Source organism: Lissotriton vulgaris, chromosome 1_2, assembly GCF_964263255.1.
Source record: "Lissotriton vulgaris chromosome 1_2, aLisVul1.2, whole genome shotgun sequence".
Taxonomy (NCBI): Eukaryota; Metazoa; Chordata; class Amphibia; order Caudata; family Salamandridae; genus Lissotriton; species Lissotriton vulgaris.
Window position 1 is genome coordinate 167,573,204 of NC_141686.1, and position 16,566 is coordinate 167,589,769.

The window sequence follows — 16,566 nt, forward strand, 5'->3', positions numbered from 1 at the left end:
GTCACGTAAATACAAATGTTGCATGACAAATGCTATAGGTGTCACATTTGCGAAAGTTATAACTATTGGCATTGTAAATGACAAAGCTATTAATTTAGCTATTTTCAAAACCAACACATAAATGAACATTTGGTGAATTTCCATTAAAATATTTGACTTTTTTACTAAGATAGTATTATACTGTTTTATGCAAACAAAATTTAGATACTGCATAAATAACTTTAATAAAACATATTTTATATGAAGCTTTTTATGTAAAAAAAAAAACTATAGCATAAAGCAAAAAACAATTGCCATTTACAATGCTAATAGCTCAAACTTAAATAATGCGAGACCTATTGCATTGCAAATGCTTGTTTTGGTTTATAATGGAAAAAACATTGTATTTGACTGTGCTATGTGTAAAAAGTAATAAATGAAAAAAAATAAAAAATAAAAATTAAACGAAAACCGTGAGAAAGCAATCACAAACATGGTGGTCTGGTGCCCCAGCAGGCTACCATCCCTGTGATGGCCCCTAATCATAGAGAGTCAATTTGCAACCTACCTCATTACTATTTATGAGGTAGGTCAGATTGCGAACCACTATGATTTACATTTTTACGAACCAACGTATTAGTTATAGGGTGGTTATTTAACGTTTTTAATGATTGCAAAACTACTTAACTCCTACCGAAGTGGTCTAGACTTTTCACCAGGACCCTGCCTTCCACCGACACCACAAGCTAAGAGTGAGCCACAGACTTATAGGTCTTCACATATACACAATGGATGCACAGAGCTGGCTGCTTGCAAGCAGACCATAGAATCATGGGTTTTAGTATTTTTCATTATCCCCTTTGGGGGCGGGAGAGGAGTGGGCAGCAGTTCAGTTGATTAGTCATAAAGAGAAGACCCTGTAAAGAGCTGTAAAAATACACAGAGAAAAGCTGTTTTAAAAAGTCGACAATATCCTCCTCAAAGGGTCCACTCCCTACCCGCAAAGAAGCCTAACCACAAAACAAACATTGTCTTGCTAATGGTTTATTAATGAACAGTTAATCAACTGTCGAGATACATATCAAGGATTGATACAGACTGCTATCAGAGTGTGTGAATTGATACAGAAATACAAAGGTGTTTTGTTTGCTGCAGAGGTGAAGCTCCAATAACTGAGACGCTCTCCTGCCGCATCCTTTATGCTCACGCTTTTTTGGCACAGTGCTGGTATCTCCATCGACGGTCCCTACAAAGAAATAAAATCAATTTTGGTTTTTATGCTCCATTCAGTACAGACCAATATAGTACAACACACGAAACGGCATGTGTTAGGAGACAGAACACCCGGGACAAGCTGTCATTCTCCGGGGAAGTTGTCCAGTGGAAAAATGTTCTATTTAGGTCATCATTTCTGAAGTTATTTAAAATAAAACTTTTAAAAGTTGCAGGACATTTCATAGCCATTGGAGATATTATTGAATAGATTCATGGATTAATGGTAGGAATGAGTGCAAAGATGCAGACTGGTTAAACCAATCTTTCAGGCAGAGATAATATTATAAAATGCAAGAATTACCAATATTATGCAACCTTTAAACCGGAACCCACGATATGACTAAATATTGCCACCATTATGTCATTGCCATGACTCCCCACAATTTGTCAAGGATTTATATAATTGTACATTAGCAAATTCTCCCCATCACACTGCAATTCTTAGTGCACAACCTCTCAATCCTGACTGATTGTTTACATTGGTCTCATCATTTGGCAATCCTCACTTAACATTAAATTGGCACTATCACTCGCTAATATTTACATTTTCACTCAGACAGCTGGATTGCTGGCACAGATGTATGCAGAACCATGTCAACTAAATGATACGGACTGATTCGTCATTCTCAGCTTTACCGTCACACCCTGTTTTTAGATATACCTGCCGAAAGCACTATTGAAGGCAATTCGCTGGTTGTCCACAAGTTACTTTTAGTGAATCTGGATCCCCCTATTTTTGTCCTGTAGTTCTATTTCAAGAACTCCCTCCTGTCTAAGTCCATCAGGAGGTCGAGCCCGACCTGGTGGCACTGTCCGACCAGGGTGGGGAGAGGTTTCGATGATGAAGCATGACACCAGTAAGTGTGTGCGGCCTCCTCTTCCATAAGTAAAAGCTTCCCTCGTGTTCTGTTAGGTCAGTGGACCCCTTGCGCCCCAATTTCAGGCTTGAATTGTTGACCCATTCTGGGCTATGGTCTGTACTATCCGGGGGCAACCATACTTGATGTGATAGGGGCGTTATGACCATGAGGACAAATGGTGGTCTAAACAACCCCCCCCCCCCTTTCAACCAAAGGGTTCTAGACAGATGTATGCCATAACTTGGGTGTCCTAGCAGCATGGACACAATTGCAGTATCATTACTTAGGTTTTCATGTTCACATTTGCACAATCACTCAGTGATCACCAGTTCTTGTTCACGACTACGGCTTCAGACAGCAAAAATCAATTGATGCTGAAGTCTTGCACCAGTGCTCAGAAATTTGGATCATTTGCCCATATTTGTTCGATTGCTCAGTCATTTGGACCGCAAACTCAGACCTTCAGATCTGCCCCACTACTCACTAATCTTTGTGCAGGTTTAGACTTGCCTCATTGACAAGTAAACTTCGGTGCATGCTCATCTTTGCCCCATATTGTGCCTTTCTATTTGTTACAACACATGGGGTAGCTTTAGCAGGTGTTTTATTTGGCTGAAGGCATGTTCTCCAAACTCAAGATACCCTGCTGAGCTCTGTATGAGAAGGAGGCATCTGCGTGCATCACAGGTGCCACGTCTAGCAAATCCCTTGTGGCATTGCTGCCACAGAGAGTTCTTGGCAGCCAGTCGCAAACTTCTTGGTACCACAGTTACTAAGACTTTGTTTTTACAGAACAACTCCTAAAGCCTAAAGCAGTGTTTGACCCTGAATATGGCCTGAACAGTAATGGCCACAGAGTATTTCATCAAATTGAAAAATCAACCAATCTTCGAAAAAGCCTTATAGATTAATATTTTCAAGCAACCATTTACCGCATATCAGAACAGCACCAGCCCCCTTCTTCAGACCCACTTTCAATAAGGGAAGATGCAGCACCAAAAACTGCACTCAGAGTTAAGTACTTGCTCAAGAATCCGTTCCTCCAATGCTAAGCATCTGCCACCCAGCATGGACCACACCTTCTATCCATGAGGAGCGCTGACACCCCAGCCGTCTACACATCGTTCACAGACCCCGACTCTTTATAGCTGATATTTAGTTCTCGGTTAATAACTTACTATTGTAGTACCACACCCAATAGGTATTAAGAGCCATCATTCAGAGCAACACAGATTTGTACAAACGAGGGGACAAATTTACTAGCTTTTGACTCCACTCCATTGGTATTTGTATGGGAATGCCCACAGGATGCAAAGTAGCTCATGGTGATACTTTGGGTCCGTTTCACAAAATGAATTTAAGACTCAATCCTAAACTTACTACTATTTTGGTATTCACAGAATGCACTTATTCATTTCGATATTCACAGAAGGCACTTACTCGTTTCGGTATTCACAGAAGTTAGTAGTCCTAATTTTAGGACTCCTAAATGCCTTCTGTGAATACCGAAAGTCTTAAAATTAGGATTTTTCTCAGTTTAAGAGTCCTAAAGTTAGGAGTCCTAACTTTACTACTACTAAACTGAGAAAAATCCTAATTTTAAGACTTTCGGTACTCACAGAAGGCATTTAGGAGTCCGAAAGTTAGGCGTCCTAACTTTACTACTACTAAACTGAGAAAAATCCTAATTTTAAGACTTTCGGTATTCACAGAAGGCATTTAGGAGTCCTAAAGTTAAGACTACTAACTTCTGTGAATACCGAAATGAGTAATTGCCTTCTGTGAATACCGAAATGAGTAAGTGCATTCTGTGACTACCGGAATGAGTAAGTGCATTCTGTGAATACCAAAATAGTAGTAAGTTTAGGATTGAGTCTTAAATTCATTCTGTGAATCGGGCCCTTTGTGTTTCTTTGGCCAACTTCCCAAGGCCAATCCTGATTTGCCTTTTTAAACAGGGAGAGGGTGGTAGCACTCTGCCTCACATCCCAGCACTCAATTTGCCCCAGTGCATCAGTAGAGAGCAAGACATCATTTTGGGGGTGCTGGAAATTGTGCCCAAAGCCTTTTCAGGTCTCTGTACCACACACTGGGCGCAGGTGCATCACCACAAGCTCATCAGCCAAGGAGCTCAAGGAAGCCAATTTCAAACAGGAGGAGGTTGGAGCACTCTGACTCACATTCCAGCACTCAGTTTGCTCCCAAGCATCATGGTAAATGCAGTGCATGATAACACTTACTGCAGCAGTAGCCTTTACTTTTTTTACCCTGTGCTGTGTAACTTTAGACATGTGTTTCTGGATTAATTCTTTTTCTCAATATCACATAGTGGGGTGCTGGAAATGCTGCCCAAAGTCTTCTCAGGTCTCTGTACCACTCACTGAGTGCAGGTGCATCAACACATGCTCGTCAGCTCAGTAGCTCAAGGCAGCCTTTTCAAACACGAGGGGTGGGAGCACTCTGCCTCACATGCCAGCACTCCATTTGCCCCAATGCATCATGGTAAATGCATTGAATGATAACACTTACTTCAGTAGTAGTCGTCAGCCTTGTTTGTGCAGCCTGTGCTGTGTAACTCTAGAAATGTGTTTTCTGTTAATTCCTTCATCAGTAGAGGGTAGTGGCGGTGCTGGAAATGCTGCCAAAGTCTTATGACGTCTCTATACCATTAACTGGGCACAGGTGCATTAACACATGCTTGTCAGTGCAAAGTTGGGCTTCAAATGGTTGACATTGATCACCCTGTGGATGTGCCTGAGGGTACAAAGTTTCACCTGGTAGGTGGCCTCACTCATCTTCTACAGCACTGAGTACGTTGCAGTCCATTTGTCCAAGCTCAAAAACTCCCACTTTCTGACCTGTCTAGTATTGCACCAAGTCTATGTTGTGGTCATACCAGTGCCTGATGATCCCATGGCTGGCTGTTTATGTTAGCACTCTTCATATGCTTAGCCATGCAGGCCCAGCACATAGTTGCAATGCCCTGTTTGGGTTCCTTGAGAAGTTTCTCCCACCCTTCTCTGAAAACCCTTAAGGGTCCTCTTGCAGGGAGACCATGCAAAAGCACAAAGGGGCTGAAGCCTACTCCCTATTGTGTTACCTCTCTACAAGCAAAAAAAAAGCAACTGGAGTAGGACATTCCACTTACTCCAGTGTTTCTCATCTCATGCCTTTTAAGTACCGCAAATCTGCTGCCACCTAGCGGCTTTGATTTATAATATGGGGTAACCAGCAGGTTCATATGGGCTTAGCGCAAGTTGCAAGCAAGTATATATCTCTCAGTGATATTGGAGATTAATTCCGGGCATGTGCCGTGTAAGGATTTGAAAATAAGGCAGCCGATTTTGAAGGCACAGCGTTGGGATACATGGAGCCAATGTCTTCTTCATAATCGGGGAGTAATATTGCCATCTAGGCAGATGTAAAATCAGTCTTGTGGCCTTGTGCACAAGTTCCAGTCTTTTGATTAGATATAATGGCAGGCCAAAGTACAGGGAGTTAGCGTAATTTGTGTGAGAAATGACTAGAGCTAAGACTACCTGCGCCAAAACTTCCCTAGTGCGGAATCTGCTGATTTTCCTTATTTTCCATAGCTGAAAGAAGCAGGTAGAAACTACAGTTCCAATCTAAGACTTTATGGATATGTCGCTGTTGTTGTGACTCCAAGGCTCTTAGCTGCGGAGGATGGAGTTGTGGAAGAGTCCAGCTCAGCTGGCCAAAAGTGTGGGCTCCAAGTACTGCAAGCACCGCCAATCATGATCAGCTCAGTTTTATCTGGATTCAATTTTAAGTGATTGCTGTTCATTCAGTTATGGATACGCAGCACTGTGGCTTGGAATTCGGAAATGAAATTGGATGTGTTATTGATGACAAATATTATTTGCAGGTCATCTGCATTATTACATTTGCTCACAGTTCTTTCTCTTAAGGACAGTATGAGGTACAAGTTGAACAGGTGTGGGGATAGTGAAGAACCCTGACGTACTCCGCAAGTAGTCTTCTTATTAGGTGCAGTAAAATGGGAGAGGCGAACCGACTGGGATCGGTCCTCCAGAAAGGACATAATCCTGTTGAAAGACGATCCCTGGAGTCCTGCTTCCCTCACACGATCTTCCAGAATACCATGGTCGAGTGTGTCAAAAGGCTGCTGGGGTGTACCCCTGACTGCATCTTTCCATTGCTCTTACAGTACAGTCAATATTACTGTCTTAGTTGAGTGTGCTGGTCGGAAGCTTCCTTGGTTCAGGTCAAGGTAATGAGACTGTTCGATGAATAAGCAGAGGCAGTTTGCCACATGGGGTCCCAATACCTTGACCAGGAAAGGGAGCAGGGATATGGGGCGGTAGTTCATCGGGATCAGGGGATCTGCCCCGGGTTTTTTCAAAAGGGGAACTGTGAAGGCTTTGTTAAAGGCTCTAGGTACAGGGCCCTGAGTTAGTGATTCGTTCATGAGAGAAACTGAAGGCTAAGAATTTGCAGTGAAAATTTATTTTCAGATGTAGGGAGGGCAGCTATCTGTAGGAGATCCAGATTTGACTTTGGAGAGACGCCCCATGAGAGTTTCTCTGCTGATTGCCGGAAATGATGGAGGGAGCAGGGGTTTCTTAGCGCCGTTGGTAATGCCTCATGAGCATGGCTAGCATGAATGCTGGCTTTAATGGAAGTGACTTTGTAAATGAAAAAGGTGTTCAGCGAGTTGCAGAGTGCCTGTCAAGGGGTTGGGTTTTAGAGTAACTCTACCAGGATTGGATAGCTCATTGACAATTGTAAATATTTATTTTGATTTATTGGTGGATCTAAGAGAAGTGAGTGGCTTTAGTAGATTGGATGGATTTTTTGTATGCCTTAAGTTGAGCTAGGTAAATCACTTTTTTGTCAGGGGAATAATGCAGTCTCCATTTCCTTTCAGTTTGGTGCAGGGCTAGTTTTTGAATTTTAAAATGTTCTGACTTTTTAAGTCTTCTGAATTGTGTGATGTAACTCGCACAATTCCGTGTAGAGTGATTATGAATAGTGAATTCTGCAAGATTACTTGGAATTAGGCAGTCAGATCCAACTCCATGTTACATTGAATTTTAAAAGGTGCAAAAATTGAACTAAAAAATTATTTTGAAAAAACAAATATGACCAAATTTAATACCTGATGCAAATTGAAAATCAACATTTTTTTTGATTTCTGGTCAAGATAGGGATTTTTAATTTCCACCTTTATAGCGGAGTGGTACTGTTAAACATAAGTCCTGACTCCTACCACTGAAATCCAATGTAAGAAACTAGATTATTAATTAAGGTAGATAGTAGTCCACCATAAGTAATATTGGCATTATCCTTTTTAGGTCTCGCCTGGAAATAGCATCCGAAGGATGCGTCCAGGCTGGAGACTTATAGCTACCTGACACGGGGGAATGAGGGACACAAAACTGTCACGAGCTTATCCTTGGGTGGATTGAGCTGCGTGCACGAGCTTTTTGCCTTCAGCCTCCAGTTTCTTTTACAATGTTTCTTTTTTCTTTGTGTGAGCTTGCCTTAACCGACAATGTTTCTTTCTTGGTGTGATCGTTCTTTCACTTTCGTTTCCCGTGTTTCTCGTCTTAGACTAGAGTGTGGTTGTTCTGAACACGAAGTATGGGGCACAAGGCACACATTCACGTGATACGCAGCAATCAAACATTTTAAATAACAGATGCACGATGTTAAAAGCAAGAATGAGTGCATGTTGTTTTCGACTAAAGCGCCATTATAACACGCAGCAATCAAACCTTTTAAATATACCTGTCCGACTGCATGCAATCAAACAGCACAGATGCACGATGTGAAAAGCAAGAATGAGCGCATGTTGTTTTCGACTAGAGCGCCATTATAACACGCAGCAATCAAACATTTAAAATATACCCGTCCGACTGCGTGCAATCAAACAGCACAGATGCACGATGTTAAAAGCAAGAATGAGCGCATGTTGTTTTCGACTAGAGCGCCATTATAACACGCAGCAATGAAACATTTAAAATATACCCGTCCGACTGCGTGCAATCAAACAGCACAGATGCACGATGTTAAAAGCAAGAATGAGTGCATGTTGTTTTCGACTAGGGCGCCATTATAACACGCAGCAATCAGCAACAATCAAACATTTTAAATAACAGATGCACGATGTTAAAAGCAAGTATGAGTGCATGTTGTTTTCGACTAGAGCGCCATTATAACACGCAGCAATGAAACATTTTAAATATACCCGTCCGACTGCATGCAATCAAACAGCACAGATGCACGATGTTAAAAGCAAGAATGAGTGCATGTTGTTTTCGACTAGAGCGCCATTATAACACGCAGCAATGAAACATTTAAAATATACCCGTCCGACTGCGTGCAATCAAACAGCACAGATGCACGATGTTAAAAGCAAGAATGAGTGCATGTTGTTTTCGACTAGGGCGCCATTATAACACGCAGCAATCAGCAACAATCAAACATTTTAAATAACAGATGCACGATGTTAAAAGCAAGTATAAGTGCATGTTGTTTTCGACTAGAGCGCCATTATAACACGCAGCAATGAAACATTTTAAATATACCCGTCCGACTGCATGCAATCAAACAGCACAGATGCACGATGTTAAAAGCAAGAATGAGCGCATGATGTTTTCGACTAGAGTGCCATTATGGCGGTGCTTAATGCAAAGTGAGACTATGCACATGCAGCAAGTTAAAAGCTACAACGAGCTTATGTCGTTTTAGCCCATAGTGTGTTTATTTCACTGTTCACTCTCATCCAGGGTCACATTTCAACACAGACCACATTTTAAATACAGCCTTCCGAGTGCGTGAAAGTAGCACCCAAGAAGGGCGGGAGTTATTGTTCGAATCCAGGCGCCATTGCGTGAAAGCAGCACCCAAGAACGGCGCGAGCTAATGTTAGAGTACAGGCGCCATCATGGCGGGGCTCAATGCAAAGTGAGCCCATGCATATGCACCATGTTAAAAGAAACAATGAGCGCATGTTGTTTTCGACTAGAGCGCCATTTGCAGGTGCTTAATGCAAAGTGAGGCCATGCACAAGCAGCAAGTTAAAAGCTACAACGAGCTTATGTCGTTTTAGCCCATAGTGTGTTTCTTTCACTGTTCACTCTCATCCAGGGTCACATTTCAATACGAAATAATTAGAATATCATGTGTCTTTCTACCATCACTTTCGTTTCTTGTCTTAGAGCTGAACGTGTTTATTTCTACTGACCGTTTAACAATGGGCATTTTCCAACATAAAATATATAAAGTAATATTGTGTTTCTTTCTCTGTGCTATTGTGTTGTATTTTACAAATATAAAATGTGGCATACAAGCATACGTTTACTTCACATGCAAAAACATTAACTAAAGTAATCACTTGCTTTTTATTTAGCACCGACTTCACTCGAGTGCGTAAAAGGAGCAGGCAACAGTGGGCGATTTAACCTGTATTGTTGACTTTACTTATGGTTGTTTCTGCTTGTAATTGTGCTTTCTAGAGCGCATCAGCCTATCTTACTAACATCCGCCATTATTGGGGGGCTCCAAACAAAGCGAGTGAATGTACACGCAGCAATTTAAAAGCGACAAAGATACCATGTATATGCAGTCGCTCGTTGCTTGTCTTAGAGTGCCTTTACTTACAGTACAATATTCTCAAAAATAATAAAACACTTTTGATGTACTGCTTCTGTCTACATTAACATTATTTTGATTTTCTTTTCGTAAGCAGTTTGCTACAGACTTTAAAGCCTGCAGGTATCTACTTGCATGAATTCGTTTACACATTCTTTTCTCGCCCCTACAGTTATCGACATGGTGTTATTTAGTAGGTGTAAACAGTCGGAAATAACAATAGCACTTCAAAATGTGCTTTGCGGCGGCACTATGTCTGCGGCGATGCTATGTCTGCTTGTGTAATGAGATTTAGAAATGTTGTGCTTTGGCTTTATATTTACAGAAAAAGATTATAGTATTTATAGTGTTGCATTATATATTGAAGGTACTGGCATTATACATAATGCGATAAAAAATAGCGCTTTTTAAATACGTCGTTGGCATTAACTTTTGAGGCCTTGATTGATATCTGAAAGAAAAAGCTTTACAGTAACATGCTGCAAATTGAAATAGTAAGTTTTAAAAAACGTAGTCTTCACCCTCTTAAAGATCGTGTTTACATGTGAAAGAAAATGCTTTACAGATATTTAATGTGGCATACTTTCACTTTATACCTAGCAACTAATTTCTTCGGCATGTTCCTCGAAGGCCTTCTTTTAAATGTCAAAGTAAATGCAGGCGGCACCGGTAAACTATAGTGCTTTCCAAAAAAGTTATCATTCCTGCAGCAGGTGCTCTGACACAAAAGTGTAAAGTGGCATTGATCCACTGTATAACAGTTAAAGGTCTATATAATTATATTTATTTACATTATGTTGTTAATGTTTTTTTGCTGGTATTTGAGTCATAGCACACATGCTATTCCACACAACTATTTGTTACATATGCCACATTGCAACACCTTTGTTAATATGGAAGGCTAACATTTCTGAATTGATGCATGTACTTCCGAGTGTAATAAGTTCAAAATGTTGGAGTTAGTTTTCACTGATTACAAAGCCCGTTTGTAAAATCGTCGGCGGCATACTCCTTCAAGGCTCGTGTTTACATGGTAAACAAGAAGCTTTACAGATTTACATAGCATACGTTTATTTTACACGCAGCAATTATATATCTCGTCGGTATGTTCCTCGATGGTCTAGTTTCAAATGTTGAAGTTTGCATACTTGTATTCTGGCCAAAACACCCAGGCTTAGTCACACCACTTGTAGTTTCATGTGCCACATGGCATCGCCTTCTTTGATTTAGGAGTTTAACATTTCTAATATGGTGCATCTACTTATGCGTGTAATGAGTGAAAAATGTTGGAACTAGTTATCGCTGAATACAAAGCTCCATAAAACATTAGCAGCGATATTCTTAGAATAAGGCATACGTTCACTTTACATACAGCGATACAATAACTCAGCGGGATGTTTGTAAAAGGCCTTCATTCAAAAGTTCAAGTGAATGCACGTGCCTCATATTAAAGGCATCACAACAAAAAACTGCCGACAGCATTTTACCAAAATGTTTTACATCTATACATTTTCAAATCCATTTTGTATATATTTTCGCATGCATAACTTTAAAAATATATCCATTTACATAAAGCATTCTAAGACTTATGGTAAACAACTAATATACATTCATTAAGTTATATTTTACAAATACGAAATGAAACTCAAGCATGTATTACAAGAAACGAAAGTGTTTAAAACTGAAACTCACGGCATGCATTCAAAGAAACGAAACTGTTTAAAAAGAACAGTCCCCTTTGCCCTTTTAATTTACATTGAGAAGTGCCAGACATGTTTTTTCGCACTTAGCCGACTTTCTCACGGCACTGAAGTATTTGTTAGTCCTGTGAGCCTTGCATTTTATTGCTTTTAACGCTTGGTATCTGATCGCAGCCGATACTTATGTTGGGACTTTACGAGTTGTTACACAGACCCTCTGTTGCTGAGAACAACAACCTACGTTCGGATACTTATTTGCTTCGTACTGGACTTCGCTGCTGATCTACCAATTATTTGCATTTAAAGGTAAGCTTTTATTTGCGTATTTTTTAATATTATTTGCTGCTATTAATGTACCAGCATTCAATAATTCATTAAATTCGTTACTTTATTTACTGGCACGCAGTCTAGTCTGACCAAATTGATCACCTGATATTGTGCATGCAGGTCTTTACAGAGAGTTAGTAGAGCACTATATCTTAAACAAATACAAAGACTGTGCTTTGTACTGTTAAATCATGTATGCGCGCTTGCACGACGAAACGCTAGTAATAATTTGTTGATATGTTGGTGAGTGCTTCGAGAAGCTACAGTTCATTGAAAGTCATTTTTTAAGTGACATAATTGTGCGTCAATGTGGCATTATTCAGTTAAATATTTCTGTAATGTTACTTCCATTTGTATAGCTTTGATATAATGAAGACGGAAACGGAGTTTTCTATTGCGCAAAATATACTAGCTTTTAAGCATTTCCGCCATTAAGTGTACCTTCTACCGTACACAAATACTAGATGTTTTGCCTGCAAATATTATATTCGGCAAAACTGTTGTGCTGAATTATAAAATATTACACAGGCAGTGTGCTTTTAATTAAGGCCATGCACACGCAGTTATTTGAAAGCAACAGCAAACGCGTTGAAAAATATAACCGCTCCTTGTTGTATCATTCTGCTTCCTACACTGCGGAAGCCCATGTTAACAGGCGCCAGTATGGCGGCTCTCAATGCAAAATAAAGCTACGCAGCAATTAATAAGCAAGAACGAGCCCATTTTAAAAAATACAGCCGCTGGTTGTCTGTCCTATAGCACCTTTGCTGATACCACTGTATTTAAATAAAGTTATCTGTAGCAATTAAAAAAGCGCGGACCTCACCCAAGTGCGTGTAAGCTGCATACTACGGGTGCAGTCATGTCACCCGTAGTGTCGACTTAGCAATAGACAACAATGAGTCCATTTTAAAAAAAAAAGCCGCTCGTTGTTTTCATATTCGGCAAAGCTATTGTGCTGAATTATAAAATATTACACAGGGAGTGTGCTTTAAATTAAGGCCGTGCACACGCAGTTATTTGAAAGCAACAGCAAACGCATTTAAAAATATAACCGCTCCTTGTTGTATCATTCTGCTTCCTACACTGCGGAAGCCCATGTTAACAGGCGCCAGTATGGCGGCTCTCAATGCAAAATAAAGCTACGCAGCAATTAATAAGCAAAACGAGCCCATTTTAAAAAATACAGCCGCTGGTTGTCTGTTCTATAGCACCTTTGCTGATACCACTGTATTTAAATAAAGTCATCTGTAGCAATTAAAAAAGCGCGGACCTCACCCAAGTGCGTGTAAGCTGCATACTACGGGTGCAGTCATGTCACCCGTAGTGTCGACTTAGCAATAGACAACAACGAGTCCATTTTAAAAAATAAAGCCGCTCGTTGTTTTTTTTCATAGCGCCTTTAATTAGACAACCGTATTTAGATAAAGTAATCTGTGACACTTGTAGATAGTGCGGACTTCACCTAGCATTTTATAATTTTTTTTACTCGTTACTCTATTTAGTGCCCCGCAGTTTTGGTCTACCTTAATTGATATTTAGATATTTTGCATGCAGGTTTCATTTACGATGAGATGCACAACTCTATATTTAAAACAGATACAAAGAGTGTGCTTTGTACTATTAAATCATGTATGCGCGCCAGCACGAATAAACGCCATTTTCAATAATATATTCATATGTTTGTGAGTGCTTCGAGAAGCTACAGGCCATTGCAAGTTATTTTTCCAGTTATATATCATTGTGGGTCAATGTGACACTATTCAGCAAAGTATTTCGTAATGTTACTGGCATTTGTATAGCTTTGATATAATGAAAACAAAAGCGTTTTCTATTGTGCAAAATATACTAGCTTTTAAGCATTTCCGCCATTAAGTCTACCTTCTACCGTACACGAATACTAGATGTTTTGCCTGCAAATATTATAATCGGCAAAACTGTTGTGCTGAATTAGAAAATATTACACAAGGAGTATGCTTATTATTAAGGCCATGCACACGCAGTTATTTAAAATCAAAAACAAACCCATTGTAAAATATAACCGCTACTTGCCTGTCTTACAGCATTTTTTCTTAGACTATCGTATTTGAATAAATTAATCTTGCATTTCTATTTAACACGGACTTCAGTGTAGTAAGTAAAAGCTGCATGCAACAGTGATACCATGTCACCTATAGCGTTGACTTAAACATGGTTCTTTCAGCATATAATTGTGCTCTTCGCAGCGTAGGAGCCCATATACACAGGTCGCTTTTAAGGCTAAATACTAAATTAGCCGATGTAACGCAGCATTCAATATGCGATGACTGGCAAAAAAACTAACATAAAAAGTACTTTACTTAATGAAGTCTTTTAAGGGTTCTTTTTCACCTACCTACTACCGATGCCTTCCTGCGCTTTGCCGATCACGTACACATTTTAGTCCGGCCTTAATCGTCTGTTACAACCATTAGCAGCAAGTGTTCAAGGAAGTGCCCCGGGGTATTGCTAACTGCTGTAACGGTCTTTCAGTCTTTACTGTTCCATTCTAACGTTCGTCTGAAAGCTACTCGGCGCCATAAGGCTGGCGCCCGGGCTGATTTGTTTCAATGTAACATTTCAGCCAATCTTGAACACATTGCAAACAGTTAACTATTAAGTTACTGAGCACCGCTGTTACTCAACTCGGGCCTGCTTATTCACCCACTACCCACTTCGAGACCTCCTTTTCGAAAACAAATAAAAAAATTCCCGGTAGACATAAAATGTACATGTCCATATTTATGCTTACTATGTCGCGCATGTACAAAATAAGATGTGCATTGAAAAAAAAACAATCTGCAATGCGTTCCTCCTCCTCCAAATACATCTTTTAAAAGCATGCATACACATTCTGTCAAACACACAACTGGACGCATGTATTACAACGCTAATATAATTGTAACATGCATATTATTAATGACTGCATTCGCGCACAACCATTAATATGTCTTTTTACATGAAATTAATTCATTAACAATGCTTACATCACAGGCTGTCGATATATTTAAGCAATGTCGAATTAAACGGAATATTATAATTCAACAACCAGCAAAATACTTTTCAGATCACTATATAAAGTCCATAGTTGTTTTTATTTTAACTCACCTTACTTCTCGATTCTATCTTGTAGCACGTAACAAAATCCTTTAACAAACAGCTCCACGCTCAATTTCTATTTTACTACCTGCTGCAGCTATTTCAATAACCACTGCTGAGCACAGGCTACAGTTCCTTACTAACATTAACATTACGATGCTAGACTTCGCTGCTTTGCTGCTTGCTTTGCCTCTCTTCCCTCCCATTCACTTCCTGTTATCCACGTAACTTAACCACTCCCACTTATTCTTCCTTTTTGGAATCGTTCTCCATGAAAGTGCACACAATATGCATCTAGCTTAAAAAAAAACGTCAATAAACACTTAGCCTGCTAAGAAATAATACATATATAACAAATAGGAATTGAAAAAGCAGTTAAACTCCCTAATTCGTACTTACCTTAAAATTGCAGCTATTTATATATTTTGATTTTACAAATCAATTGTTATTAACATTCACACATGAGGCTTTTAATGCCCCAATAATAAACGTGGATGAAGCATATATCAATAGGGAAATTATTATATTGCATGGTAAAAAATATTATTTATTTATCGTTGCTTGCAACTCTCATTCATTAAATAAATAAAGAAATGTGGATTGTGTAACTGAGCACTTGCAGTGTGCTTAATTTTATTCATTTATGCATGTATGTTGCTTGGCTACAAATTACTGTCATATTATATACTAATAATATATAAAGTATTATATGTATATTGTAAATAAGAGTTATACCAGGTTTTATTTATTTTATTTATTAATACATAATTCGAACATGCATTAATCTCAATCCATTTGCATGCATACATAATACTTTCACACACCATCAATTCATGATTTCATCAATACAACCATTTATTATGCAAACAGCCATAATTCATGCATCATACATTTATCCTTACTTCTATTATGCAAACAACCATAATGCATGCATTATGCATTTACCTATACATATATCATGCATGTATTTATCATACATGCATCTATTTATACAGTTAATGCTCTCACTAATCAATCCACCCACTTGCATCTAAACATACTTACATGCAAGCTCCATTCATCTATTTATCCATCCATTACTCCATCATGCATACAGCTATCATGCATGCATTCATGCAATTATACATACATCATTAATGCATCCATCTATCAACTGATCCAATTATCATGCACCCATTTATCATACATGCATTCACCTATTTATGCATCTAACAATGCTGTACCATTACATTACTAATCAATTTACCCACACATCTAATTATACAATTTTCCATCTATTCACAAGTATTTATCATGCATGCATTTATTTATACATCATTCTTGCATATACTATTACATCCACCCACTTGCATATAACACTTTGGCTGCTAAGAGTTTTGCCACTTGGTGCTGGATCTTTATTTTACCATTGTTCATGACAAGGTTAGCTCGTCATCAGCGCAGTGCAGGTAACACCCATGATGAGGTGACCTTGTCATTAGCATGGAAGGGTTAAAAATCTCACTGTGATTTCTAAGGTTAATAAAAACAAGACAGCATTACTATTTTCAGTGTCAGTCTCATTACTCCTGAAATCCCTGGTCATGTACGTTACCTCTGACGGCAGTAGTGTTCAAGCAGACACTAACAAGCATTGGCTACTGCAAGTGCTTTCATACACATGGCATTGG

At 39.3% G+C, this 16,566-nt stretch overlaps 1 protein-coding gene across 1 annotated transcript in view; it reads right to left on the reverse strand.

The window, feature by feature from the left end:
- Positions 1 to 1,007: 1,007 nt before the first annotated feature.
- LOC147734762 (hemagglutinin/amebocyte aggregation factor-like) overlaps positions 1,008 to 16,566 on the reverse strand; it is an 87,471-nt gene continuing 71,912 nt past the window's right edge. Inside the window, exon 5 of the mRNA XM_086953044.1 lies at positions 1,008 to 1,225. Within this exon, the coding sequence (XP_086809170.1) occupies positions 1,183 to 1,225 (43 nt within the window). The 3' untranslated portion in view covers positions 1,008 to 1,182. The remainder of the gene's footprint in view (positions 1,226 to 16,566) is intronic.